The 27877-nt window shown below is 52.8% G+C and overlaps 1 protein-coding gene across 1 annotated transcript; it reads left to right on the top strand.

Annotated features, from left to right (window-relative positions):
- The first annotated feature begins 9992 nt into the window (after positions 1–9992).
- On the top strand, positions 9993–20463 carry ACER1 (alkaline ceramidase 1). Its single transcript, XM_039700454.1, has 7 exons — positions 9993–10189; positions 10308–10410; positions 16679–16793; positions 17133–17271; positions 18264–18401; positions 19084–19221; positions 19880–20463. Exons 2-7 carry the CDS (start codon positions 10318–10320, stop codon positions 20046–20048), a joined length of 792 nt encoding a protein of 263 aa, XP_039556388.1. The 5' UTR covers positions 9993–10189; positions 10308–10317; the 3' UTR covers positions 20049–20463.
- Positions 20464–27877: the final 7414 nt, after the last annotated feature.

Raw genomic sequence — 27877 nt, 5'->3', positions numbered from 1 at the left:
CAGCAGCTCCCAGGCAGTTTGCAAGACTTGCAACAATTAATTAAAAATTAATTACTGATTTTACAATGTCCCCCAGCTCAGCCAGACCCAGCAGTGACACCAGGAGCAACCTCAGTGGCAATTCCTGCTTGGCACTGGATCCCCTGCAAAGGAACCAACACAGAGAAACCTCCTGTCCCAAGGAGCTTACACAGCTGGGAAATGGACTCCAGGTGCCTCAGGCCCCAAGGTGCACCCCTGAATAGGGTTAAAGAATGCTGCATGTGCTGGGATGGCATTTCCAGGGACCCCAGGAGCACCAGAGAGCTCCTCAGTCCAGGATCACAGCACATTCAAGCAAACAGGCAGGAGGTCTCTGTGTGTAGGATCCTCAAATTCACCACTTTGGGGTTTACAGCTCTCAAATGAGGGTCTGAGGCAGCACTCACATCCTTGTTGGAATGTCCTGCACCACTTTCCTGCCACCTGGGCTGTGCTCCAACTGCATCAGGTCTCAGCCAGCTCATGACACTTCTGCTCAGCATGGCCATGGACATCTGAACCATGAAGTCTTGTCCTTCTCTGGCCTGGAATTGCACATGTCTGGAGAATTTCTGTGAACAGGTAGGAAAAAATCAGCATTTCTCTGTTTGCTCCCACAACACTGTTCAGTCAGAGCTGCACTTTCCCCTAATTAACCTAATTTGTGCTAATATCCTAGTTTTTTGCAGGAGGAACATTGCAGTGAGAGCATCCCTGGGCAAGCTGGAGCTCCTCCTCATCACCTCCACAGTCCCAGAGCACGAGGGAGCTGCTGTGCTCTGCTCCTGCCTGCAGTGAGAGCTCAGGACACGAAAATAAGATTTGGGAAACATCTGTCTTTGGGAAAGAGCACCACAGGGAGAGGCACACTGTGGGTGGGATGGCTCCCTCTCCCAGTTCCCATTCCAGTTTCCCAGTCTCAACAACAGGGGAGATAGGCACGGGCTCAGCCTGGAGGCCAGAGCAGCCTCCTCCTCCTCCTCTGTCACCAGCCTTGTGCAAGGTTCTCTCCCAAGGTGTGGGAGAATTCCTGGCAGGCAGGAGCTGCTCGGGGTCCAGCTGGGCTTGGGAAACAGCTCCAGGAGCACGGGAGAGCCCCCAGGCTCCCTCCTGCACCTTCTCCAGTCTCCCACATCCCTCCCTGGAACCCTCCAGAGCTGGCATGGGGTGGGCAGATCCTCTCAGGGCTGATTTGACAGCTCAGAGCTGTTGTGGTGCCAAACTCCATCCTGATGCAAGCAGGAAGTCAAGGCAGTTGCAGCAGCCAGGGGTTATTTTGGGCCCATCAGCTTCACCTCAGAGTTGCCTGAAGACTCAAACTCTTGGGATTAGTTGGTTTTATTAGTTGGAGATGGGTTTTAGCTCCTGCAGGGAGAACAAGGCATTAAAAGTGTAACAAGGTAGCGAAGAATCAGGAAGTTATTAAATGTAGGAAGGAAACATTTCTGCAGGCAAGGGCTACTGAGGGCCAGGGTGGATGTTCAACCAAAGGAGTGTTCCCAAACATCTCCTCCACAGAGTCTGCCTCATCAGTCACCTGGTGGCCCATCAAATTGTACCAGGGGAGTTCAAATTGGGTATTAGGAAGAGTTCCTTCGGGGAAAGGGTGTCCAAGCACTGGAACAGGTTGTTCTGGGAAGTGCTGGAGTCACCATGGCTGAAAGCGTTCAAAAACCTGTGGAGGTGGCACCTGGGAACAAGGTTTACCAGTGGCCTTGCCAGTGCTGGGTTGGTGGTTGGACTTGGCCCTAGAGGGCTTTTCAACACCAGGGATTCTGTGATTCTGTGTTTGGTGATTCCCAGTGCCCCTGGGCTGATACCTTGTGCAGGCTGACCTAGAACAGAGACTGGAGAGAGCTAAAGAATAAAGTAGGCATTTATTAGAATGCCTCAATGGATCCACCGTGGGCAGCACAAGAGCCCAGCCAGGGCTGCACCCAAGATGAACCAAAATGGTCACAAAATGCACAAGCGCTCATGGGGTCTCTCACTTTGATCAGCTCTGCTCCATTTGCATCTTGGAGTTCATTGTCCAATTCCAGCTCCAGCCCATGCAGTCCCATCCTTCTTGTTTTTCTCTCTTCATTCCACGTTGTTTGTGCTCTTGGGCCTGAGATTTGGATCATTTGTCCTTGGTCCCCAGCTAGAGCAGGAATTGTTTTGTCTCCCTGCTCTGTGCAGAGAGCTCACCATCCCCTCATGTGAAGCCCAGACCCACACACTAAAGCAGCACAGGATCTGAAAAATAGAAAAGCTAAACCTGAGGCACCACGGGCAGCCCTGAGAATTGGGCACAAGTTTGCCAACAGATCAGTGCTGGCATAACCCTGGAAAAGGCACCAGGACCTTCCTATGGAATGTGCACAGAGGGGAAATGTCCAGGGACCCTCCTGCACCTCGCTGCCCTCCTCAGGCTTTGCCAGTCTGGGTGACAAACTCTCCCAGGAGGTTTTTCCAGTGGCTCTTGAAGGTGTCACCATGTCCCTGTCCCAGCAGCCCCTCTGTGCCCTGGAGGCACTCACACCAAACTTCTGTCTCCAAAAGGGAGAGAGTCCCAAATATCCACCTTGTTTTAATTGTGTAGGAGCTGGAAAGCACCTGGGCTGGGATGTGCTTCTCTGAGCAGAGCTGGGAAACTCCACAGGGCTCAGGGATGTGCACTGGGAATGAGCAGGGTGGGATAGGGAGGCTCAGGGGATGCACTGGGGGGCCTGGAGGATGGGAACAAGGAACAGCTTCTTGGGATTTCCCATTCCAGAGGGGAAGGGCTCCCATTGCAGCCATCAGGCAGCAGGTTGGCAAGGGGACACTGGTTTTACACTGCCAGAGGAGAGGGTTAGATGGGATATTGAAGAAAAATCCTTCCCTGTGAGGGTGGTGAGGCCTTGGCAGAAGTTGCCCTGGGTATCAGGGTTGTGGCTGCCCCTGGATCCCTGGCAGTGCCCACAGCCAGGTTGGACAGGGCCTGGAGCAGCCTGGGGCAGTGGAAAGTGTCCCTGCCATGAGGATGGAACCCTGTCAGGAGGATGGAACTGGATGCTTTTTAGGGTCCTTTCCAATCCAAACCATTCCAGGATTCTAAGAGGAGGTGCTTTTCCAACCAGCACCTAATCAACATTGTTGCTGTGAATACAAAAAAAAAAAAAAATCATCTTTAAAAATAATCTTTAAAAGGCTCAGATAATCATGAGCAGGACAGGTTAAATATGATGGCCCAAGACCTCCAGCTAAGGAAGTATTAAATCACTGACCACCAGAAGATGGGGCAGGAGGCAAACCTGTGTCTGCCTTGTTAGGAACTTCCTCAGGCCCTAATTCCCCTTCCTGAGGCACAGGCAGCAGCTCCTGCTCTCTGCTCTCTGAGGGGCTGGGGGGCTCCTCCTTGAGAGCTCAGAGACAGCCCTGCATGAAGCAGTCTCAGGTTCCCAGGGCTGCTTGCAGACTCTGCTATCAAATCTCTCCCAGGACTTGCACAAATCACCGGGGTCTCCTGCCAAATCTTTGCACCACTCTGGGCAGGATTGCAGCGTGGGATAACACAGCTCCCTGCCCTGAGCTGCTGCCAGCTGGGATGGGGAGCTGCAGGCTCAGCCCGAGCAAAAAGGAACTTTCTCTGCATCCCCTTCCATTTTCACACCTCTTCAGAGTTAACATTCCAGCAAATGGCCCATCCTGGAAGGGCCCAAGGCCAGGAGAAACCTGGGGTAGTGGAAGGTGTCCCTGCCCATGGGGATGAGATGGGCTGTAAGGTCCCTCCAACTCAAACTCCTCTAGGATTTTATGAAATAAAGGTGACAAGTTGCTGGCTGCAGGGGTTAGGTTTGGTGAGAGGAGCCTCCCTGCTCTGTGGCTGCTAAATCCAAAACCTTGTGGGACTCCAGGCAGCCCTGTGGCTGAGAAAACCCAGGCTGTGCATGGCCAAGATAAGGTGATTCTTGATTAAATCTCCTGATTCAGATATTTTCATCTCCAAGAAGAGGAGAGTGGGGCAGGGCTCTGCTCAGCCCCTGCAGGTCCAGCAGTTCCCAGTGAGTTACACAAGCCCCAGCCTCTCCTCACACCTCGCAGTGCTGGAGGCACATGTGACAGATGACAGCACTGGGAGAATGTCCTTTAATTACTCCTGTTCTCACTGTCACCATCAGCAATTATGGCATTTGCTTTAAACCTGTCAGGATTTCAAAACAAGCCCGGGGTGGTCAGATTGACAAAGCCTCCTGGGCTGCCTGGTATGGCATCCTGCCTGGAGTGCCGATCACGGGCTGCCTGGGACATTGCTCAGTGCTGAGGGATTGCTGGGGAATCTCTCCTGGACCCTGAGACCGGCCCTGTGGGGCCTGACAAGGCTTGTGCTGGGCCCCGTGGAGGCTGACTTGCACAAGGTGTTGCACAGAGCAGGTGGTTCAGGCACTGGAGGCTCCAAAGCCACACCTGGCGTGGGGTGCTCCTGGTTTTGCTGCTCCTTCTGCTGCTGGATTTTGGTTGCCTGGAGCCCCTGCCCTGCCTGGTGAGGAAACACAGAGATATTTCCAGCTCTGCAGAAGGGAGAGGAGTGGGGGCCCTGAGGGGCTCTGAGGCAGCAGTGGAGGCAAATGCTCCCATTTGGCTGAGCAAGGCACATCCAGCATCAGCACATCTCCTGCTGCTCTTGTTATTTCTTCCTGACCACAATTTGTGAAACAGCTTCCCAGCCAGGCAGAGGACAGATTCCTGCCCTTTGGAGCCAGGAAGCAGAGGGATTATCTGGCTGTTCAGCATTAGCAAAGCTCCCAGGTCACCTGCCTGTGTTTTTATACCTGGAAGCAGGAAATTGCAGCTCTGGGTTGGAAGTACCAAAAGCTAAGGATGGCAGTGGGATGGAGCCTGCCCAGGCAGCTCCAGGGCCTCCCTGGCCATGGGCAGAGGGCTGCAGCAGGGCAGCAAGGAGCCAAAATGCCTGAATTCCCTTCCTGACTCTGCCTCTGCCTGGCTCTGGAGGATGGAGCACAGTCATTTGTCTCCATCCACCCCAGGGCTCTGACTCACTCGTGCTGAGCCAACAGCAGTGGGAATGTGGGATGCCAGCACTCCCACCTCATCCTCCCTGCCCTGCTGTTGCTGCCCCTCTGCCCACAGCAGCCAAAGCAATAAATAAACACACGTGGCCCTGAACCACAGTGGCTGTAATTGGCATCCCTTAAAAAAATCCCTCGTCAGCAGCAGTTCAGTGGAAATCTCAATCCAAAGTGCCACAGGACAGAGCAGGTAGGACCAGCCTCGAGTTAAGCAACTGGATTTTCCCAAACTCACCTGCCAGAGTCCCCTCTTCCCAGTTTTTGGCAGTAGCAGAACTCCTGCCCAGCATGGCTTGTGGGCACACAGCTACAAAAGCCTGGCAGCTGGGCCCTGCGCTGGTTCAGCTCCTGTGAAGCTCCTGCTCCATCCCTCAACTTGGGCGAGGCCTGGGACACCCTGGGATAGTGGAAGGTGCACAGGGGGTGGCACTGGATGGGCTTTAAGGTCCCTCCCAACCCAAACCATCTGGGATTGTGGTTCCACTGTCTGCTCTCAGCTGTCCCAGTGAGAACCTCAGTAGCCAGTGCCTGCCCCGGGGGTGACAGAGAGGCAAAGGAGCTGGATGAGGCTGTCCAGGTTAAACCCTGTCCTGGGTCACAAAGCCTGGCACATGGCTTGGGATGTGGGGCCTTGAAAGAGGGCATCAGTGCCAGGGAGCAGGAAGGGAGCAGCTGAGGGGACAGGACAGTCCCTGTGTCACTGACCTTCACAGAGCTGAGGTGTGAGCAGCCAGGTGGGGAGGAGGCAGCAGGGCTCAGCAAGGAGGTGAGCACTCCAGGGAAGCTTTCAAAGAAAGAAGTTTCAAATACAGGGAGGTTTAGAATCACAGAGTCCTTAAGGCTGAAAAAACTTTAAGATGATCAAGCCAAACCATCAGCCCAGCACTGCCACTGAGTTCATCACTGCCCCACATCCCCAAGTGCCACATCCATGCTGCTTTTGAGCATCTCCAGGGATGGTGACTCCACCAGTGCCCTGGGCAGCCCATTACGATGCTTTACAATCTTTCTGGGAAGAAAAAGCCTCTAATTTCCAATCTAAACCTCCCCTGGAGCAACCTGAGGCTGTTTCCTCTTTTCTTGTTGATTGCTGCCAGACAGCAGAGCCCGACCCCCCGGCTGTCCCCTCCTGTCAGGAGTTGTGCAGAGCCACAAGAGCCCCCCTGAGCCTCCTTTTCTCCAGGCTGAGCCCCTTCCCAGCTCCCTCAGCCTCTCCTGGTGCTCCAGACCCTTCCCCAGCTCCATTCCCTTCTATGGACACGCTCCAGCCCCTCAATGTCCTTCTTGCCATGAGGAGCCCAAATCTGCCCCCAGGATTTGAGGTGGGGCCTCAGCAGAGCCAGCACTGGGGGGTCTCTGTGTTATTATCACGAGGCCCAGAAGTTTCACCCTGTGCTCCCTGGGCACCCTCCTGTCCCCAGCCCACCCCTGTGTCAGCATCCTCAGCATCCTCAGCATCCCAGGCCCTGCTGACCACAGGCAGGAGGATGTAAACATTAGCAGGAGTGTGGAGTGAGGACTCAGCAGGAAACCAAGCTCTCTTTATGACCTAGTTATTGATGAATCAGGGGAGGTGCAGACCCGTGACACCCTCCCCAGTTATTTACCTGCTGCCTGGGACAGGATGTAGCAGGGATGCTTGGACACTTCGCTCACCCCAAGGGTGCCAGAGGTTTTGGGGTGGGAAAACACATTCTTTTCAAAGATGTTCACACAGACCAGGCATCATGTGTGTGGGATCTTCTTCCCAAATCCATCTCTGCCACCTTCCCTGCCTGTCTTCCCAGTGGGATGGGCAAGTCACCACTTGTTTCTCACAGAGATTCCCGGCAGAACTGGGGAACTCCTTTCAGCCTGGGAGCTCGGTGTCCTGCTTGCAGAGTCCCTTGAGAATTCCAAGTGAATAAAAAGCAAATCCATCCCAGATCCCTCACCAGCCAGGGGTGGGAGCAGCTCTGTGGGATCCCCTCAGATCCTCTGCTCCAAGCTTGTCCTAGAAGGACACTAAGCCTGGACTTGGTGACATGTAACGGAGGCTCCACCGTGGTGCAACACCAGCTGCTGCTGTGGTAATTACCCTCATTTCCAAAGCCAGGTGGATTTGTAAGGCTTTTTGTAAGCCCTGGCACAGCCCAGGTCTCCCAGGGATGCTCTTTTTCATAGGATTAGCAAAATAAATGGCTGAGCTTCCTAAAGAGATTCTCCCCAAGGCAAAGACTTGATCCCTACTCTTCAGAAAGCACAGGGACAAGGACAGGGACAACACCTTAGAGCTTGGTCTCGCCCTGCCTGCGGTGTCTCCACCAGGAAACAGTGGCCAAATAATAAGTTTCATGTTTAAGAAAACAACATATTTCACTCAACTCTACACGGAGGGAAAAAATGTTGTTTTGGGGGGAAAAGTTTAATTGCTGCCAAATTTCTTGAACGCCTGAATGAAGTCCAGGAGGAAAATATTTGCAAAGCAGTCACCCAAAGGTGTCCTGTTCAGATAGTTCTTTAACTAAATAACAAAATAAACCTGCTAGAAGAAGTGAAATCTGATAACAACATTCTTTTTGATAATAATAAAACAGCATTTGGGGAAAAAGCTGAGAAGAGGCTTGAATTTAAATCCTGAAAGAGGCGGCATCACCTCGCTCCACACTTTCTGGTGCAACCCCTTGCTCTGGGTTGTCTCCATGTGCAGGGGAGTTTGAGTGGATGTTCCCTCCCCTGGGAGAAGCAGGGCCAGGACCAGGTGCGTGCGCCTGCGCAGGGAACCTGCCCGGGGGCACTCGGATGATTTCAGGCTGCATTTCCACCCCGCTCTTCCAACCCTTCCAGCTCACGCTTCCCTGCCCTGCCTCCTTGCCCCTGCCCATCTGGGGGCACGGATATAAACCCCTCCAGCCAATATGTTTCCTGTGGGGACCCAGCTTTGCCTGGAGGGTGCACATGACTCCTGTCCCATCCCCACTCTTTCCCTAGGGACAGAGAGAGGGGATTTTCTGGCGGCTGCTGGCGGTGAGTTCACACCGTGGGCATTCCTTCGGAGCTAGAGCGGCAGGGCAGGTTGTTGCTCCAGCTTTGCTGGAAACCTTGGAGCTCCCAGAGCGTGTGGAAGCAGTGCTGGTCCATCCAGGGATCACAGGTAAGCCAGGCTGGGAGGAGACTCCAGCAGCCAGTGCTGGGCACTCCATCACTGCTTCCATTTTTTTGCTTCTTATTCTTCTTCTTGTTCTTGTTCTTGTTCTTGTTCTTGTTCTTGTTCTTGTTCTTCTTCTTCTTCTTCTTCTTCTTCTTCTTCTTCTTCTTCTTCTTCTTCTTCTTCTTCTTCTTCTTCTTCTTCTTCTTCTTCTTCTTCTTCTTCTTCTTCTTCTTCTTCTTCTTCTGCTTCTCCTTCTCCTTCTCCTTCTTCTGCTTCTCCTTCTCCTTCTGCCTCTCCATCCCTTCACCACCTCTCCACTGACATCTCTTTAGCCATGAGCTGGGATTTGCCATCCTGGCTCTGATGGTTTTTTCACCTTGCGTCGCTGTAGAAGCGATGAGGGATGAGGAGAGAGTCCTTGGGGTGTGAAGGAGCACATGGAAACCCAGGAGCATGGAGAGTCAGCCCTCAGACCCTTCTGCCTGGCACCTATTTGCCTCCTGTGGCTGTGATCTCAGCTGCTCTGGGAAGCAGCCAGCCTGGATTAAGGAGAGGCCATCGTTAGCAGAGGAGCTCACCCTCGAGTCAGTCTGTCTGGTTGGAGCAGGAGCTGCAGAAGAGCTCGTTTGTGTTACACTCTGTGTTTTCTCCCTTTGAACTGCTTGGGAGGGGAGGCAGAGGAAGCTGTGGGAGCCTCACCCTGCTGCACACCCTGCTGGACATGGCAGTGGCTCAGCTCACCCCGCTGCAAACGGGGAGTTTCTCCTCAAGGACATCATCAACTGATGAGTGGGTTTGAGACAAACTTCCCTTCCCTGCATTAGAGCTGAAAATGTTTGCAAAGAAAAGCTGTTTGCCACCAGTGTCTCGGGAGATCAGAGATGCCACCAAGGCAGTGTCACCTGCCTGGTGTCACCCCAAACCTGCTCACTCTGCAGGGCTGGAGCAGCACAGCTGGCTGGGTTAGTCCCACACCACATCCAGGGACTGAACTGCTCAGCTCCAGGGAATCCCTGTCTCTGTTTTGTACCAAAAATGCAGCTGCCATGGGTTTGGTGGTGCTTCCAGATGCCTCTAAGGTTGGCACCTGTCTTCAATAACAGCTCTAAAGTCTCAAGGATCTGAAAAAAAATATAGCAAATAGGAAACTTCTGATCAAAATCAGATCAGAACTGCTTTTTCAAATTAATGAAAGAGTGCTGAGAAATAGTGAGGACAGAAAAGTCTTTAACATGGGCAATAGGAAACTTCTGATCAAAATCAGATCAGAACTGCTTTTTCAAATTAATGAAAGAGTGCTGAGAAACAATGAGGACAGGAAAGTCTTTAACATGGGTGAAAAAAAGGCAGGAGGTTAGGCTTTGTTTTTGTTTGGAGTCCCATTTGTAGCTGCAGTGCTACCAGAGGTTGGGTCTGGCAGTGGAGAACCTGCTGGAGGTGTCAAACTCGGATCCCTTTCACTGGTGAACCAGGGTGGAGATTGCCTGGGAGTGCACCCCGAGTGAAACCCAATTCAGAGGAAAGAGGCACCTCCCAGTGCTCCCAGTGCCCCAGGACTCCAGTAATGCCCAGGGTCTGTGCTGGTGCTCCAGGCCTGAGCTCCCACAAGCCGAGTTCCAGCCCTTGGGAAGATGCTGAGCAACGACGGTGGAGAACAGAGCCAATGAGCACCAACCTCTGCAGGGTTGTCCACTCCCCAGAGGTAACTCACAGAGCACAGGGAAGTCTTCCTGGCAGGAAGGTCTGAGTCATAAAGAAAGTGAGGAGAAGGGAGAAGATGAGGTGACCAGGACTGGGCTGAAATGGGGAAGCGTCGTGTGGCAGCAATGGCACCTGACGAGAGATGTTAATGCCATGGATTGGTGACATCCTCAGAGTCCAAGAGCATTTTCTGGGGCAATCTGCAACTCCTGCATCGAGGGGAGAGAGGAACTATTGAGCAGTAGGATGTGTGTTGGGAAGAGGATGAGCCCTTGATAGCTGGGTAAGGCGCTGGGCTGGGCTGGCTGGTGCCACATGTGTGAGGAGGGGGGTCCCCTTTGGGTGTGCAGCCCTCTCCACCCCTGTGCCCACCACTGACCTGCTCCTCTCCTTCTTCCCAGGGTGCTGAGGATGCCGAGCATATTTTCCTACCAGAGTGCCGAGGTGGATTGGTGTGAGAGCAACTTCGAGCGCTCGGCGGTGATTGCCGAGTACTACAACACCGTGAGTGGCTGAGGGAGGCTGGGGCCGGCTCCAGGCACCAGGAGCTGCTCTTGGGATCCAGACAGGATGGGACATCCCTGTTTTCTTTCCTCCTCCTCGCTCCTTTGAACTTCCTGGTGCTGGAGGGTGCTGGTATGGGGAGTGTTTTCTGAGCTTCAGGTAAATCATGGGACTTTTGTTGCTTGCAATGGTCGCTCCCCAAAACGTGCTGGGGTCAGGGGCATTTCTGTGTTGTGTCTGTGGGGTTGATTCCCAGTGAGAAAACTGTGGCAGAGCTCCTTCACAGCCCAGATCTGTGAGATCCTGTTATACCAGTCCTGCAGCTCTGCTGCCAACTGGGGTAAGTCCCACACAGGGCTCATATATTCCAGCTAAACGTACAGGAGTGGCAAAATGAGAGGCAGCACTTCCATGAACCGTGTCAGGCAGGTTGGGAACACGGAACTCAGCACAGAGGGAAGCTGGAGCATGAGCCAGTTTCACCTCCTGTGATCCTTTATCACCCAGGCTGCATCCAGTGCCAGTGCCTTGGCTGGAGCATCCATATCTGCCTGCAGAGGGCTGGGAGATAAGCAGCCTCTCCGAGCATGTCCTGCTCCCTCAGAGCAATTAAAGGCTCTCAGGGGTGTGAGGCATGTGGATTTACAGCCTTCCACAGGCCTTGTTTACAACTTTTGGCAATTGCTGTCTAACCCTAGAAGATCTTGTTCTCATGGAAATGGCTCTTCCTCTTTTTTTTTAAAGCATTTCCTGTTTTTAATAAATTACCTGTAATAACGATAATTCCCCAGCCTGAATCCTGCAGGCTCCAATTGCCCTGTCAGGGTCTGAGGAGGGGGCTGTGTGTACTCACTGCCCTTTGAGGCACTCAACAAAGAAAAATCTGCCAGTCCAGACCAAATCCTGCTTCCCTGTGGCAGCCAGCTGGGTGTTTTGTGCTGTTTGCTGTTTACTGCTGCTGCTGCATGGGCTCAGAGGTGCAGAGCAGGGCATGATGAGCAAGGAGATGCAGAAATCACTCAATATTCACATCAGCATCTCAGATTTCAGGGCTTGGAGCAACCTGTGTGAGTGGAACATATCCCTGCACATGGCAAGGGGTGGAAGGAGATATCTTTAAGGTCCCTCCCAACCCAAACCATTCTAAATGCAGCTGGAAGTGCCCAAAGCCTCTGGCTTTGAGAGAGCGGCTGATAACACTGGAGAGGGGCTGATTGCCACCAAGAGCATAAAGCCTGAAAGTGGAGGTTTTGGTTTTGGTGTCAATTCCTTCCTTCCAGGAGATAAATTTGCCTCATGTCCTAGTTTGATGCATAAGGCAGTATTTTTAAACAGGTCTTTGGAGCTGAGACACCATTGACACCAGATTTTCAAAGTGGCTCAGAGTCCTTATCACACCAACAGCTATCTCAGGAGCTCTTCAAAAGCACTTCAGTGTCTGACTCCTCTGCTGGACACCAACTGGTGTGGCCAGATGCATGACTAATTCTTGTAGGCCCTCTAATTCCCATAAAACATTAACTCTCAGCTGCCTGGGTCATTTTATGGCACAGGTTTCTAAATTCTGTGACTACTCCTGAAAATCTCACCCAGGTGTCCAGTCCTTGAGGGAGACTCCTGCTAGCCACAGCAACCTCCCAGGTTTCCATTCCACACCACTGGGCTTGTTGGGATGAATTCTCACTGTGTGGGACTCAGGCACAGTGAGGAAAACCCATCCAATGCAGATAAAAAGGAGTGTGACACTGAGGGACAGAGGGATAGGGACCAGCAAACCCTACAGGAATTTTTCTCAGCAGTTGGACTTGCCCTTGTTCTCCTCTGTATGACACTGGGCACCTCTTCCTCAGCAGAGAAAGAGCTTTTTATGGTTCCTGCACTGATGTCATTTTGCCAGGCTCAGGAGATCAGCAGAGTGCCTGTGCAGGAAGGGAGGAAAACAATCCTGTCTTAGGATGTGACTCCTGAGCAGCAGGAATCTAACCCTGCCATGTCAGCTGCCTGCCTTAGGCTGCCTGGTGACCTCCTGCCCACACAAAGGGTGGCAGAGGAGCAAACCCTCCTAAAATCTGCCATTATCTGAGCATCTGACAACAGCCCCAAGGCTGTGCCGTGCTCAGGGCCAGACCTTGTCACCTAAAGTGGGCAGGAACATCACTGGCACGGGCATCACCCCTTCCTCAGCAGGACAGCCTGGCTGGCACTGCCTGGGTCCCTCCTTCAGCCAGCACAACCTGTTTGGCACTGCCTGGGACCCTTCCTCAGCAGGACAGCCTGGCTGGCACTGCCTGGGTCCCTCCTTCAGCCAGCACAACCTGTTTGGCACTGCCTACATCCCATTCTTGGCTGGCACTGCCTGACTCTCACCCCTGCAGCAGCACAGGGACCCCCACTCCTGCTCTGGGACCCTGCCCAGGATCAGGCTGCTTGGGATGTGCCCTAAAGAAGGGATTATAGAAATCTGAGCAGGCTGAGATCTGTAGCTATCCCTGCTGGCTGCATCCTGCAGATGCAGCTGGGGCTCAGGGCACTATCCCAGGTGTGATCCTAACAGGCTGCATCTTCTCTTCTCCTCCCCATTCATTTGTTCCCTACATTCAGGTTGCTGCCTCTCTGCAGCAAGCATGATTGCCCTGAATTAATTATACCAATATTTACCTCAGTGTCAATTTTCTGCAGTTTTAGCCTAGCTGGGAACCCAGCCAGCTCCTACCCAAGCCTCCTGGATCACTAAATCAGCAGGGTTTCCTCACAGAGAATCCTCTTCAACGTCTTCCTCCCAGCCCTGCCTGGGGCTGGAGCAGAGCTGCTCTGTGCCAGCAGCAGCAAATGTGCTGCTGGGGATTGCTCTGTGCCAGCCACACTCTCTCAGGCCTGCTTGGCTTGGATGCTTTTTTATTGGAAATAAGCACCAGGGGTATGAGAAAAGAATGTAAACAGTACCTTTAAGTACCTAATAATACATGGTGGCTCATGGCTGGATGCAGTGCAGCAACAAAGCTCTATTTATAGTGACTCAGTGACCCAGAAATTTATTGTCTTCTGGCTGCTCGGGGGAGAGCAGAATTGTGCTCCAGGAGGGCCATCAGTCAGGGGCTTGTCTTTCTAGCCTCATTTCTTTGCTGAAATGACTGATCCAAGATGCTGATAATGACACCCACATCCTCAGCAGTGTCTCTTTGCAGCAGGTCTGGTGCTGCTCACACCCAGAGTGTGGAGCTCCATTGGGTGGCGAAATAAAGGGTGCAGATCTGGCAGAGGAGGGTTCAGTGGGTGTGTGGGTGTCCTGGCCCTCTCACATTCTCACTAATCCCATGGCTCTCTTGCCTGCCCAGAAAGTTGTGCCCAGGATGCTGCAAGCACTGTCCAAACTGCTGCTTTCTACCCCAAAGCAGCAGCATTGTGATGTCAGCACCTGCAGCCTCATCCCCTACAACACAGACCTGGATTTAGGAACTTGCTGCACAGGTCTGGAGAGCCTCAGAGGTGTTCACTTCTGTCTCTGGCCCTGTGGGCTCCTCTGTCAGCCAAAGCTGCCTCACTGTGAGTGAGAATTAACTCCCTGCAGGAACCTCCTTCCACTGCAGAAAGGGCATGGCTGCAGCATTCATTCTGTGAATTCTGTGAATTCTGTGAGTGAGGAGCTGCCTCTGCTGCCATTGCACTGCTGCTGTGCTTAAACCAGCACCTCCTGCCTCAATCCATGTCAGAGGCTGATCTCACCTGTCACAGGTGAAGGTTCTGTCCCTCTGTCTCAGGCTGGAGTTGCAGAAGTTTGGCTCTTCCCAATGATCCTATTCATGCACCAGGGTTTGAGCCATGTTGCTGATCCCAGCCTTGCTTCTCTCCTAGGAAAAGAAGCAATAGTTGGGCTCAGCTGAGGCACCCAGAGCAATAACTCACATTTATTGGGGAGTGGGACAGGCAGGGAGCTCAGGCAGGGGGACTCTCACATGTCCTATCACACCCTGGCTCCAAAAGCACTCCCTTATCTCCCTGACATCCCTGGCAGAGGGAGCTGCTGCCTCCTGGCCAGTGTGAGCAGAGAGGCTGAAACAGAAGCTGTGTTAAGGGGTCCCAGCCTGAGCAGAAACTGCAGAAAAACTTCTAATGGCTGTCCTGGGAGCAAAACCCTCCTGAGCACATCTGAGATGGAGCTTGCCACATCAAAGAGGGAAGACAGAAAGTCAGCATTTACAAATCAGAGTGATGAAAAGCTCTTGTTCCCCACGGGGGTGGGAGCTGTCCCCTAAACCCCCAGCTTGGCTGCTCTGCAAGGAATCCCGTTTATCTTCCTGACCCTATTGGCACGCTTCCCCCGGTTATCCCTCCCCTCTGCTATCTGATCTTGCACATCTCGTCCCGAGTTAATGAAGTGATAACACAGCTATCATGTAATTAATGGCGCTGTTGCAATGCCCGGTGCTCAGGGATGCAGGGCTCTCCTCTCCGGCGTTTCCTCACCGATGTGCGTGCTGGCACTTGCACTCTCCTGCCTTTTCCCCAAGCGTTTTCCCTCTCCTTGCTATCCCTGCTCGCCTTCCAAAAGCCTCCTTAATCATTTCAAGGGAAAAGAAATATTTGAAGCGCGGCTGTTGCTTGAACACATGGTTTGATTTCTCAGTCGTTTCTGAACAATTTGACCTCGAGGGTGCAAGTGGGAGCAGCACTTCTCTTTTCATGGCTGGAATGGGAATTGGCCTGGATTTGGCTCTAAGCACCTATGGAAAACAAATACATTCAGCCAGAGAACTGCTGCTAATGGGAGCATCAACTTGTCTCATGGAAGCCTTAGTGAAAATCAAGATGAATCTCCGGTGTTTAAGGGAATAGAGACTTCACATTAGGCATGAATTGTGTTTCCCTCTGGAATAGGAGAGGGTGTGTTCCAGAGAAACGACAACATCCCAGTGATTTGCAGCCCTGTTACCATAAACTGGGATCCCAGGGGATCCCAGCACCGATTTTGCAGTTTACCTGGTACTGCTGGAGGGGCGAGACTACAGCTGTGGATGCCAAATTCCAGGGGTGGGGTCTGGGTCAGCATGGAGCTGGAAGATGAAAGGAAAAGGATTGTCAGGCTGAGATAAAAGTCACCCTGGTCCTCTGCCAAACGGCACTTCAGCAGATGGCTCCAGAGCCCCAAAGAGCTGTCTGGCAGGTAAATGCAGCACCACAATCCCAACCTTTCATAAGCAAGAACCATTTTCACTGGGGAGGCCGTGCTTCCCTTCCCTGAGCTTGAAAAGTCAGGTGAAAAAGGCAAGGTAGGAACCCACAGATGGCAATTAAATTAGTTCAGATTTCCCTCCCCTATGCTGCAGGGTGGAGTAGGCCTGGCCCAGCAGACAGGTCCAGGCTCTGGGCACTCACTGCTCCTGCCCAGTTCCTTTATTTTGCCCATCAGCATCTCCTCTCTCTGAAGCACTGGCACCTTCAGCCAGTCTAGTAAGAGCCCCAGCACCATCCCCTCCTTCCCAGCACCATCCCACCATCATCCCCTCTTCCCCAGCACCATTCCCCCTCCCCAGCACCATCCCCTCCTCCCCAGACAAATCAAAGTCCCTCAAAGAAGGAATTTTGCAGAGTTGGAAACCAGAGCAGAATAATTCCTCTGTGTCCATTTGCCAGCTGTGTTTAGAGGAGGTTTATGACCTCATGTAATTACCAGTGTCCAGAACAGCTCCCCTCCCCGGGCCAGGTGGCTTCACACCTGACACCACAGGATGTCACCTCAGTCCTGCCTGCTCCCACCTACTGACGTCCTGCTCACCCTGCTGCTCTCCACCACACCCACTCCCAGGTCAGGATGTTCTGCTGACCGTGCTTGCTGTGCTGGCTGAGCTCCTCACACCCCTCCAACCCCTCACAGGGGAATCACTGCTGGCTGGAAGGGTCAGGAGCCATCCAGGCAGCTCCAGGAGGGTCTGGGTTGACATGAGAGGGACATGGCTGCAAACAGAGGTGTTGGAGACACCAGGCAGCTGAAGATAAACCAGCATCACCCAAACGAGACACAGCAGCTCACCCTGGGCTTGCTGGCCCCAGAGGGAGGACAGAGGTGTCTGCAGCCACTGCTGGCTGCCACAGCAAGGGCTGCCCTTCCAGTTTCAGCCTGGCTTCTGGAGAAACACCTCTGCCCTCTCCCTGTGCCAAGAACAACCTCTGTTTCCTGCTGGAGATCAGGATCCTCCTCACACACGGAGATACTCAGGCACGTGGTGGGATGGGGCTTGCCCAGGAGCTGAGTGTGCCTCTTGTTTTCCAGATCAGCAATGTGAGCTTCTTTGTGCTGTCTCCTGCACTGCTGTACCTCAACAGGCAGTACTGCCAGAAGAAGGCTGTGCCCCTCTACTTTGTCTCAGGGCTGCTCCTCCTCGTAGGTGGGTGCCAGCATTGTGGGAAAACCAGACAGGTTGCCAGACTACCCACATGAGACTTTTGGAGGGTCTCAGTGGCCAAAGCACAGGGAAAACTCGGGTGGGCAACCAAGCAGCCTGGTGTGTTTGAAGCCTGCAGCCCATGGATCCTGCCAGCTGTGGATATGCAGCTTCCAGCCCTGTAATCCCCATGGTGTGACTGGACAGACTCAGTCCAGGCCCCTCAAACACCAAAATCCACACCCTGATGTTCAGGAGTGGTGGATCTTCAGGAACAGCCCCCAAGAACCTCCTAGGGCTGGTGGGAGCTTTGTCATCTCAAGGTGCTCTTGCTCCTTGCAGGTCTCTTCTCCATGTACTTCCACATGACCCTGAGCTACGTGGGACAGCTCTTGGATGAGCTCTCCATCCTCTGGACACTGGCTGTGGCTTATTCCTTCTGGTACCCACAGGCTTACTTCCCCAAGTGCATCAAGACCAGGTATGAGCAGAGGGACATGGTCAGGCTCTGAGGGGAGGGATGGGACACTGACACTGAGCTGTAGTGACCCACAGATCTCCCAGTTCCCCTACAAGGGGTCAGCTCTGAGGTCACTGAAGGGCTTTAGGACCAGGCCCTCCTTCTTTTGGTGCTGACACAGGAAAAGTCAAAATATCCTGTGCCAGGCTCCTCTCAGTTGGAGCTGTTTGTGTTATGTCACTGCAAAGGAAACTTTGCATAGAGAATTTCAAAATTAATTAGGAAATGAAACGTTCCTGAACATTAACATTCAATTACTCAGGCTGTCAATCTGTTCCAGCATCCTCTATCATGCACAGAGAGCTTTCCCTCAAGGCTGAGGGGGTTTCCCATAGGACAAGATGGTTACACCCCTCATTTCAAGGAGGGCTGGCTGGGCTGCAGGAGCCCAGCAGAAAGGATGGGGCCACTGGGAGGGCATGGACCAGCAGAAACGGGGACCCAGCAGGGCTTTACTCAGAGGGTGTCCCCTCCTGGCTGGAGCCCTCTGAGCCAGCCCAGCTCCTTGCAAAGACCTGCTCTTCCCATGCTGAACAGGAGGTCACCAGGAGTTCACAGAGGAGACACAGCTGGGGGAGAGCAAGGGACTTGGGAAGGGATTTGCATGTGAAAGGCCCCTCTGAGCCCTATTGTTGCTCAGGGAGCCCAAACCGGTGTTTGCACAGTCCTGCCTGGCAGCCCTTCCCTGCGCAGAGCTCCCTGCCTGTGCCTCATCCCTGGCACCACCAGGAAAGTGCAGGAGCTGCCTCCTGGGCTGTGCTCCGGGTCTGTCACACACCCACTGGGGGCTGCTACCTCAGCCTTCCTGCAGGACCCACAGACACGGAGGTCAGCCGCACACAAACAGAAGGGAGGTGCTGGAGAAGCTTTGCCCCTCTCAGGACCTTTCCCATCCTTACCCTCCCCTCCTGTGAGCCCTGGGGGCACTGACGCTCTCTCCCAATTCCCCTCAGGAGGCATTTCTTCTGGCTGACTGGTATCACCACCGTGATCAGCACCCTGATGTCTTTTGTCAAGCCCACCCTCAATGCCTACGCGCTCAACTGCATCGCCTTCCACCTGCTGTACCTGACCTGGAAGGAGCTCAAGAAGTAAGGAGGGGGCTCAGGGGTGACCTGCAGGTCCAGCTGTGCTCCTGCTGGGCAGTGACTCTGCCCTCAACAGTGAACTGAGCCCAAGTCTTCACCAGCCACGTGTACTTGGGAGGGACCAGGCAGAAGCCCAGTGGGAAGTGGGGTACAAGAAGGGGCAGGTGGTCATGTAGAATGGGGACAACCCATGAGACAGTGGTGGAGTCACCATCCCTGGAAGTTTTCAAAAACCCTGTGGATGTGGCATTTGAGAAAAGGGTTTTGTGCTGAACATGCTGGTGGTGGTGGGTTAACAGTTGGACGTGATGACCTTAGAGGTCTTTTCCAACCTTTACAGTTCTATGAGTCCATGATTCTCCTCCTTGGCTGCCATCTCTGCAGCTCCTTCCCCTTTGTGGGGCATTTGAGAACTAGTGTGGGGCTGGGAGAACCCACCAGGGTCTGGAGAGAAGGACAGGAGTGCTTTGGCATCTCATAGCATCATCCTCACACCCAAAAAGTCAGAAATCCTCTCCCCAGAGCCACACTTCTCCAGTTCCTGTGGAATTCTGAGGAATACTCTCCAGAAGGAGCTTGCTGGGGTTTGCACTGCTGCATGTGCAGGCAGGAACCAGCCCTCTTTAAAACTCCCTTTCCTCCCAACACGATTACTCTGCTCCCTGTCCCTTGCTGTGTGTTCCAGGTGCAATGACAAGCGTGTTCACCGGATGGCCGCGGTCATGGTGATGTGGTGGGCACTGGCCATCACCAGCTGGATCAGTGACCGCTGGCTCTGCTGGCTCTGGCAGGCCATCAACTTCCCCTACTTCCACAGCTTCTGGTAAGGGCTCCAGGAACCCCAGCCCAAACATTTCCTGGGCTGAAAAGTCCACAGCAGAGAAATAGCTGAGATGAGACACTCAGCTGCATCACTTCCCCACCCTCTCCCCTTTTCCTGTCACTTCCTCACTCAGTCCAAGGATTCAGCCCTAACCACTGTTTAATGCCCCTCTCCTCCTCCACAGCAGCCAAGCACTGTTTTGCAAGTGAAACGGTTCCAGAAGTCCCTCCAGGTGGGCTCTCAAAGGGCTGTGGCTGCTCCCGGGCTGCTGTGTGAAGTACAACGTCCTAGGGGTTCTTTTAGCAGCCAAACTGAAAGGCAGGGCTTTGTTTGGACCTGACATTTCAGGGCCTGCCCAGGTGGGGCTGCAAGTGCTGCACACTCAGATCCATCCCACAAAGCACTGGGACTGCTGGGACAGACAATGCAGCCAGGAAATGGGGAATGGTTGGAATGAGTCCCCTGTGCCACCCCAGCCCCGCTGCACCAGGAATTGTCCCCAGCCCAGCTCACAGAGCTCTGCCAGGATTTTCCTTTAGGCACAAACCCTGCAGGACACACACTCCCTGCAGCCCTCGCGGGACCTTTGGGGGCTGCAGCCTCAGGCTGACCATGCCATGACCCTCTGTCCAACACACATTTTTGGTTTCCTTGGCAGGCACGTGCTGATAGCCTTGTCCCTGCTGTACTGCTGCCCGCTGGTCATCTACTTCGACGTCAGCTACGAGATGCCCTCATTCAAGCCAAAGCTGGAGTACTGGCCCAGCGACTCGTGGCCTGTCGTGGTGCCCTACGTCACCCTGGAGGAGCCCCACAAGCAGTGCTAGAGCTGGTGCCCTCAGGCCTCCCTGGGGCACTGGGTGTGTGATGCTCACACAGGGAACATCTCGGTTGTGTTCCTCCTGTTCCTCAGGCAGGGGCAGCGTGGCAGTGGAAGGGGCAGGGAGCAGCTGAGGCCTCGTGATGCTGGGCATGAAGCAAGGTGGGAGCCCACAGGTGCCTCGGAAGGCTCTGCCCAGACTGGTGTTCAGGGAGCTGGAGATTTCCTCCAGCAGAGCCCCATGAGAGGGGCAGGGACACGGTGCTGCTTCTGTGTCCTCTGTGTTAGTCAAGCACCAGCACCCCTTGCTGACAAGGGCACAGCGGAGAACACCAAAGCCAAACTGGTGACAGCTGGGTTTGTTGGGGCTGCTCTAATTATTATTATTATTAACTCTATTTATTGATGTATGTGGTTTTACTCAGGACAGCTGTGCATTAAAGCTGTGGACACTGACTTATACTGAAGCCCTTTTTTTTCCTCTGAATGCACCACATCCTCTTATCTGCCAGTCACATAGACAGGGTGGCCAAAGCTCTTTCTGACCCCGGGAGAGCTGTTTATAAAGAGAAATTCTGGGTGAGAGCCCAAAGGAGGCTCTGCTGGCCCAAGTCCTGGGGTGCCCTGCCCCAGGCTCTTCCCCTTCCTCAGACCCCAGAGCCCCTTGTTCCTCCCCAGCTCTGAGTTTGTAAAGGCCACAAAGGTAACTTGGAGACTCCTCTGCTTTCTGGAAGGGCTGTCAGGAGGCAGGATGAGGCAAGAAGCCAGGATGGTCAAAGCTGGCTGAAGGAGGGGATTGTCCCACTCTGCCCTTCACTGGGGCAGCCTCACCTCCAGGGCTGGGGGCACTTTGGGCACCACGAGATCAGAAGGATCCAAAGCTGTTGGACAGTGCCCAGAGGAGGGACACGGAGCTGGGGAAGGCTCTGAGGAGCAGCTGAGGGCCCTTGGCTCGTTCAGCTGGAGCACAGGAGACTGAGGGGAGGCTCCTGGGGGCTGCAGCTCCTGCCCAGGGGAGGCAGAGGGGCAGGGGCTGAGCTCTGCTCTGGGCCAGGGCCAGGAGGCCACGAAGGGCTGGAGCTGTGGCAGGGCTTGGCATGGAGCTCAGGGCAAGGCTCTTGCCCCCGAGGGTGCTGGCACTGCCCAGGCTGCCCAGGGAATGGTCCCGGCCCCAAGGCTGCCAGAGCTCCAGGAGCGTTTGGACAGCGCTGCCAGGGCTGCTCAGGGTGGGGCTGTTGGGGTGGCTGTGCAGGGACAGGGGCTGCCCTGAGCATCCCTGGGGGTCCCTCCCAGCTCAGGATATCCTGGGATTCTTTGATTCTATGACATTAGATAAAAATGACATTAACTTTGCAGGAACAAAGAGATGTAGAGCCTTAGAGAAAGACACGGCTGTGCTTTGCAGGTTGTCCCTGTTGTTGCTCTCACAGCCATGGGACACTTTCCTGTCCCTAAACCTTGCTGCTCACAGTGGCAAGCTGAGCCTTGTGGTGGGTTTGGGTCCTGGCCCAGCCTGCAGGGACTGTCACTGGGGAACACCAAGGCTGGCAGGTACCCGAGCCTGGCTCCCTACAACGCAGCCACACCAAGGTAATGTCACTCCAGGGACCATTTTTGGGCCCTGGTGAGTAAATCAACAGCAGAAGCACTCTGGATTTTATCTCTGAGGAGAAGGTGACGGGCAGTGCCTTCTCCCACGGCCGCGGCTGCCTCGTGGCTCCCTCTGCAATGGTCCCCAGGGCCACTAGATGGCAAATTTGGCTCATGAACCCCGAGCAATATTTCTTCCTGGGAGAGGAATGTCTTGCCATGGACCGGACTCCCAGGCCTGGTCCCTCTGTTCTCTCCACCCCCAGCACTGGGGTCAGACACCTCTCCTGCAGCACGGCCACCCCTTAGACACCTGCACAAGGTGCAGGGCACTGGGAACTCGCATCTCCAGCCTGGCCATGCCCTCTCTGCCCGTCCTGGTGCCCATCCCGCTCTTTGCCTCTTTGTCTCCCCTGCGTGCCACCACTCCCACCTCTCCCCTCATCACCCCGTCTCCCTTTCGCTGACCCTCCCTGCCGCTCTCCCCCCTCCTCACCCTTTCCCCGGCCCATCACATTCTTCCCCAGCCTATTAATAACTTCTGGGCAATTGCACCGGGTCCCCGCTGGGCCCGGCCCCGCCGCCGCCGCTGCCCCGCGCAGCCACTGAACGCGCCGGCAGCAAGTTCAAAAGTGCAGCGGGGCTTTCACAGCCCCCAGCCCCGTCAGGGGGTGGAGGAGGCCGCTTCCAAAGAAAAGGCGGCGTTGCCAGGGAGCCCCTGGCACAGGAAAAGGGGGTCACCTTCACCTCCGGCAGGAGCCGCCGAGATGGACAGGCGCCAGCAGCCCCGCGGCTGGAGGTGCTGGGAGCGGCCGGGGGGATGAAGGGCTGGGCCGGGGGCGAGCGGGGCTAATTGGCCACCTCCGGCCACCGAGCCCCGGTGGGATGCTCGGCCCAGTGGCCAAATCCCCCCGTGCAGTATGGAAATAAGGGAGGTGTCCCCGGCGCTGCTGCCGGGAGAACAATGTTGCTGCAGTTGAGTGACTGTAACAGGCCCCGATGACAGCCGGGGCCGCGTTAAAAATGCCTATTCAAGCAGATCAAGACATTGAGAGGCCTCGTGGGGATCTGAAACCCTCGGGGATTTCTGGATGGGGCCAGAAGCTGAATCCCCAGCCCTGGGAACCTGCGGGAAGGAAAAAAAAAAAAAAGAGAGAGAGAGAAAAGAAAAGAAACCCACAAAGCAGCTTTAAAAGGGCGGCAGTGCCCGAGGCTGGGCCTCCTGCTTCGAGCAGAGCTGCAGCCTGAGAAAGCAAAGCAGCCCCAAAACCAGCCTGTGACGGTGGTCTGGGCATCCCCAGGGCTGCCCAGGGTTGTCTGAGGCTGGGTTTGCACCTCCAAAATGCCCCGAGCTGCTGCGGATGCTCTGTCCTTCCTGCCAGGGAGCCACGGCTGCTCTGTGGGGCAGAGCTGCCAAAGCCCTAAAAGCTGTCAGGGGGACGAAGGGATGGCCACAACAGTGAGTGGGGAACTCCTCAGAGGGTGAGAGGCTGCAGTGAGCCCTTCTCGACACCCTGGGGAGTTGTGAGGGCTCCCTGTGCCCCGGGCCATGTAGGTGTGATGGGTGTGACACCAGCTGAGCACAGGACAGGAGGACCCTCAAAGCCCCGTGCTCAGGGGCCCGGGCTGGGACTGGCCAAAAAGAAACCTCTCCTTAATTTTGCCACATCATGTCCCTGCTTCGGTTCTCCATGTGGCTGCATAAAACACAAAAAAGAGAGGCAAGAGAAGGAGCAGGAATGAGAAAGAGGATGGAGGCTGCTCCTGTCAGCTGATGCCAGATAAAAGAGGTTGGGAAACAACAGCATCAGTTGAGTCTATTTGGTGCAATTGCAAAACAAATGAAAGAAAAACGTTGATAAGGCACCAGTCCTGCAGCATCAAGGATTAACATTTACCTGTTCTGCTGCACCAGTTGCCTCCCGCTGTTTCAGAATCCCAGGATTTGGCTGGCAGACTGGAAACTTTTCAAGGCAGAGTGATTTATCTGTAAAAGATATTGCACATTCAAGGACCTGCATAAATAATGCAAAAGTAATTAATAATAACTCAGTCCCTGCTCTTAACAGTGCCAGGAAAAGAAATTGCTTCACTGGAGTGTCGCTTATGCCTTTTGGAAAAGATCTTTATTTGTAAAGTGTCTCAGAGAGAAAGGACAGGGTAGTTTTGGAACAGGGAGTGGATGTCACAAAGTCCTGGGATTTTAGTGCCAGCCTGGCAATCTTCAGGATTGACTTAGAGTCAGGTGAAACCAACATTGGTTTTATGTTTGGTTTTAATCTCCCACATCTGCAGTCAAAAGTTTGAAACCATGAACACAAAGGGTGGTGAAACCCAGGAAGGAAAGAGATAAGCTCCAAGAATTATTACTTTTAAAAGTCTTGTTCTTTCAACTCTCAGTGTAACTTTGGAGGTTTGACACAGGATTTCCAGCTTGGGGTCTGGCAGTCCTGTCCCTCCCACTTCACAACTGCTGGGAAATATACTCCCTTTTTTTTTTCTTTCTCATTGTTTTCCCTACATCTTTGCTGTCCACTTTCCTTAGAAGACAAAATGAACCATAAACGCCAGGATTTCAGAGTTACTGCTGGCTGTTCTGGACAGGTAGAAGCTATCAGGTGCTGACTAGCTGACAGGGAATATTGTCACTATATTCCAGGGAAAGCTCTGTCACTGTTTTTGCAGGGTGTCCAGGTCCCTGCCTGTGTCCGTCTGTCTGAGCTGCACCCACAGCCAGGGCTGGGTTTGACCAGGGATTACAGAGATGGGGGGAAGGAGAAGCACAGCCATTACCTGGGAAAATAAACCAGCTGACCAAAAAATGAGGTTTTAATCAAAAGATCAAATAATCTTTTCAGCTGTTTCTATAAACCCCTGTGGTTTGGTTCCACTTGGGAAGACATTCTCACTGCTGCTGGCAGAAGAAAAACAAGCAGCTCCCTTCTGTCTGGCAGAGTGGTTTGAATAACTTCAGCTCTCCACTAATGGCTGCTATCAAAATACCCAAAATGGCAGGATTAATTTTTCTGTGCCTTCCCATTACAGCTCGAAACATGGTTTCAATTAGGGTCAGTCTCCACTTTTTTTTCTTTTTTTTTGTTCCCTTTCTATGAACATTCAGTTGTTTCTGTCCCTATTCCTGCAAAGGTTCTTCACAGATGTGTCAAACATAAAACTGGACTGTACTGAAATGTCACACGTTGCTTCTTTGGCACCAATATTTAACAAGAGGTAAAGATTTACCTGAAATGCTGAAATATTCAACATTAAGTTGTGCATGGGGTTATAAATTTCACAATCTGCTGTAGATGCTGCATTTATTTAGATAGGCCTTCAACAAGAGACCAGCTGTCTCAGCTCCCTGAAATGTTTAAACATATGTTTAATTTTAAGAATATGAATAATTCCATTGATATCAATGGCACATACACTTAAGAATATATTTTGCTGAGCTGGAGCAAGAAATAGTGCCATGTAATGCCAATAAAGTGCAAATTTCAATATCTCACTAAGTGCTTTCTGGGACCAATTTAAAAATTAATCAATGAAGATCTGTCGTGTGAAAATGCAGGAATTAATATATGTGAGATTTTGCTGTTTGCTATCCTAATATTGCCAAGTATTAACATCCACCAGAGCACTGACAAGTGAAATCAACCCCAAATCTGTGAAACAGAGCAAAAATGGCAACAAGTTGCATGTGTTGCTCACCATGAATCATCCTATCAGGCTTCACGATTTGCCCGTGTAACATTAACTAGCATTTACCATCCTTACAGGCAGACAAAGATATAGATTAATTCCAATTAAGATTTGGAATCAGATGATCTTTAAGGTGCCTTTCAAGCCAAACTCTCTCAGGGATGCACAGGGTGGGATTGTTGGGGTGTGTGCAGGGTCAGGAGCTGGACTCATGATCCTTGTGAGTCTCTTCCAATCTGGGACATTCTGTGATTCTATTAATCTTAGTGTTTAAAAGATCACAGAACAAAGGGTCAAAAAGAACATTATTTTCCTCTTTCTGCCTCTTATCCACCACAAAACATTTTTATGAGGATCAAATAAAATTTTCCAGGCACAAACACTTCAGCCATTTGGATTTGCCCTCATAATTTTACTCCTCACAAGTTCAACACCCCTGACATTGCCTGTGACCTACAGAGACCTGGGCCGTGCCCCTCTTCCCCTGGGATGGTGTCACCAAATAAATAACTCCATATCCATATGCAAATGATTGCTGTTTTCAAGCTGTTCCCCAGCGACCTCACACCCTGCTCAGACGGTGCAGGAATATGTTTCCCACATATGTCAGATGTTTTGTGACACATTTCACAGGGATTTAAAATAGATCTCCTGGCCTATAAAAATGCCCAGGCACCCAAACCAAGCAGCCTGCACCTGCAGTGTTTGCAGAGTGCACTTCCAAAACTGTGTGAAGTGGGTCCAAATGGATTGTGTCCTTTATCCAGCTTAAATATTGATGGTTTATAACTTTACAAGTGCAGTGGATCCACTCATGGGAGGGTATTACCTGGCTTATTTGATGGCTGAGTAACAAAGGGAAAGAATTTGTTACAGCTTTGCTTTCACAGTGACAGCTCTGAATCCTCCCTGTGTTGGTCAAAACAGTGTTTGTCACATGTGTTTGTCACTTTATATTCCAGCCTGACTCCCTTGAAACTGCACTGGCTGTGCTTTTATGCAACAAAATCCAGCTCCAGGGTGTTTGAGATGTGCCACGCTGCTAAAAAATGGCTTTGCTGCAATCAGGGGCACTCCTGTCTCACAGGTGACGATGGCACTGATAAAGCTGAAGTTTCAGTGGGCTGAATTTCAGCATGGCAGTGCCAGCCAAGTGCCCTGAGTCACAGCACGTTGGCATAGCCCCCACTGCAGCGTGGGGCACTATCTGAGCTGGTATCGTACCTGAGCCAGGTAGAGCAGGGGTCATTTGCATACATTTGCATATGTGGCAACCCCTCCTGCAGTTGCTGTGCAGACAGATGGAAGCTCTTTTTACACCATTCCAGAAAAACAGTTTAGTGGAATCTATTATGGGAGCAGCTGATGCAGAATCCACTAAAAAAAAAAATCAGAAATTCTTAATAATTTCATACAATCCCAGAATCAATCCCAATGGTTCAGATCCTTGAGTCCAGCCACCAACCCAGCAGCACCACCACCCAAACCATGTCCCCAGGGGCCACATCCAAAGTCTTTTGAACACTTCCAGCAATGGTGATTCCACCACTGCCCTGGGCAGCCCATTCCAATGCTTTACAACCCTTTCTGTGAGGAAATTTTCACAATATCCAACCTAAACCTCCCCTGGACCAACTTGAGGCTGGTTTTTGTCCTGTCCCTTGTTCCTGGGAGCAGAGTCCAACCCCTACATGGCTGCACTGTTCTGTCAGGGAGTTGTGGACAACCAAAAGGTCCCTCCCGAATCTTCTTTTCTCCAGGCTGAGGCTTGGAATGCAACAGGCTCTGAAAAACAGCTCCAGGAGCTCTGGTTTTGTCTCACAATGTGCTCTGAGTGCAGAGAGCATCACACAGCACCAGGCTTGGGATCCACTGCACTTGGAAAACACCAGTGGCTCTCAAAGGCTGAATAACTGGGGTTGGAAATAGCAGAAACACCAGTGTCAGGAGGAAAAGGCTCCACACAAGATGAGAAGAGCTCAGGATGCTCAGAAGCAGGGCAAACATGAGTATGCAGCCACTGGACTGCCACCTTAGAGCCCTAGGAAACTCCCAGCACGGGGAGGGCCTTGGGAGGGGTCCTGTCTCAGGGCATTTGTAGAATCATGGAATGCTTTGGGTTGGAAGGAAAGCCCATCCAGTGCCACCACTGTCATGGGCAGGGACACTTTTCACTATCCCAGGTTTGTCCAACCTGGAATTGGACACTTCCAGGGATGGGGCAGCCACAGCCACAGCCAACACCTACTCACTTTTTGGGCTCTTCAACCCAGAACACAACTCAGAACAGGCTCTTTGGTGCTCATTAGACTTCTCTACTGATCTCCTTCTGTCATTTCTATTTTTCAAGCTATTTTTCCCCCTCACATAATATTTTTCAGTAGCCTGAAGGTTACCCTGCCAGTCACAAGGTGGCCTCTCTCAGCATGCAGATGGGCACCTTTCAAAGACTTTGGCAGCCCTGTGCAGAGCAGACACCGATTTCAGCAGGAAATCTCCCTCCCTCCCATTGTGCCACGATTGTGTTTGCTCCAGTGGCCACAT

This window comes from Passer montanus, unplaced genomic scaffold (assembly GCF_014805655.1).
Source record: "Passer montanus isolate IOZ18808 unplaced genomic scaffold, ASM1480565v1 scaffold140, whole genome shotgun sequence".
Taxonomy (NCBI): Eukaryota; Metazoa; Chordata; class Aves; order Passeriformes; family Passeridae; genus Passer; species Passer montanus.
The sequence above is the reverse complement of the archived record's forward strand: the minus strand, read 5'-3'. Positions and strand labels throughout refer to the sequence as shown.

What these genes read in the sequence shown, in the direction of transcription:
- ACER1 (XM_039700454.1), top strand. Translation starts at nt 10,318, where the DNA reads ATGCCGAGCATATTTTCCTACCAGAGTGCCGAGGTGGATTGGTGTGAG. An exon ending in CCCAAGTGCATCAAGACCAG is followed by an intron (nt 17,272 to 18,263) that starts GTATGAGCAGAG and finishes AATTCCCCTCAG; the next exon opens with GAGGCATTTCTTCTGGCTGA. An exon ending in CCCTACTTCCACAGCTTCTG is followed by an intron (nt 19,222 to 19,879) that starts GTAAGGGCTCCA and finishes TTTCCTTGGCAG; the next exon opens with GCACGTGCTGATAGCCTTGT.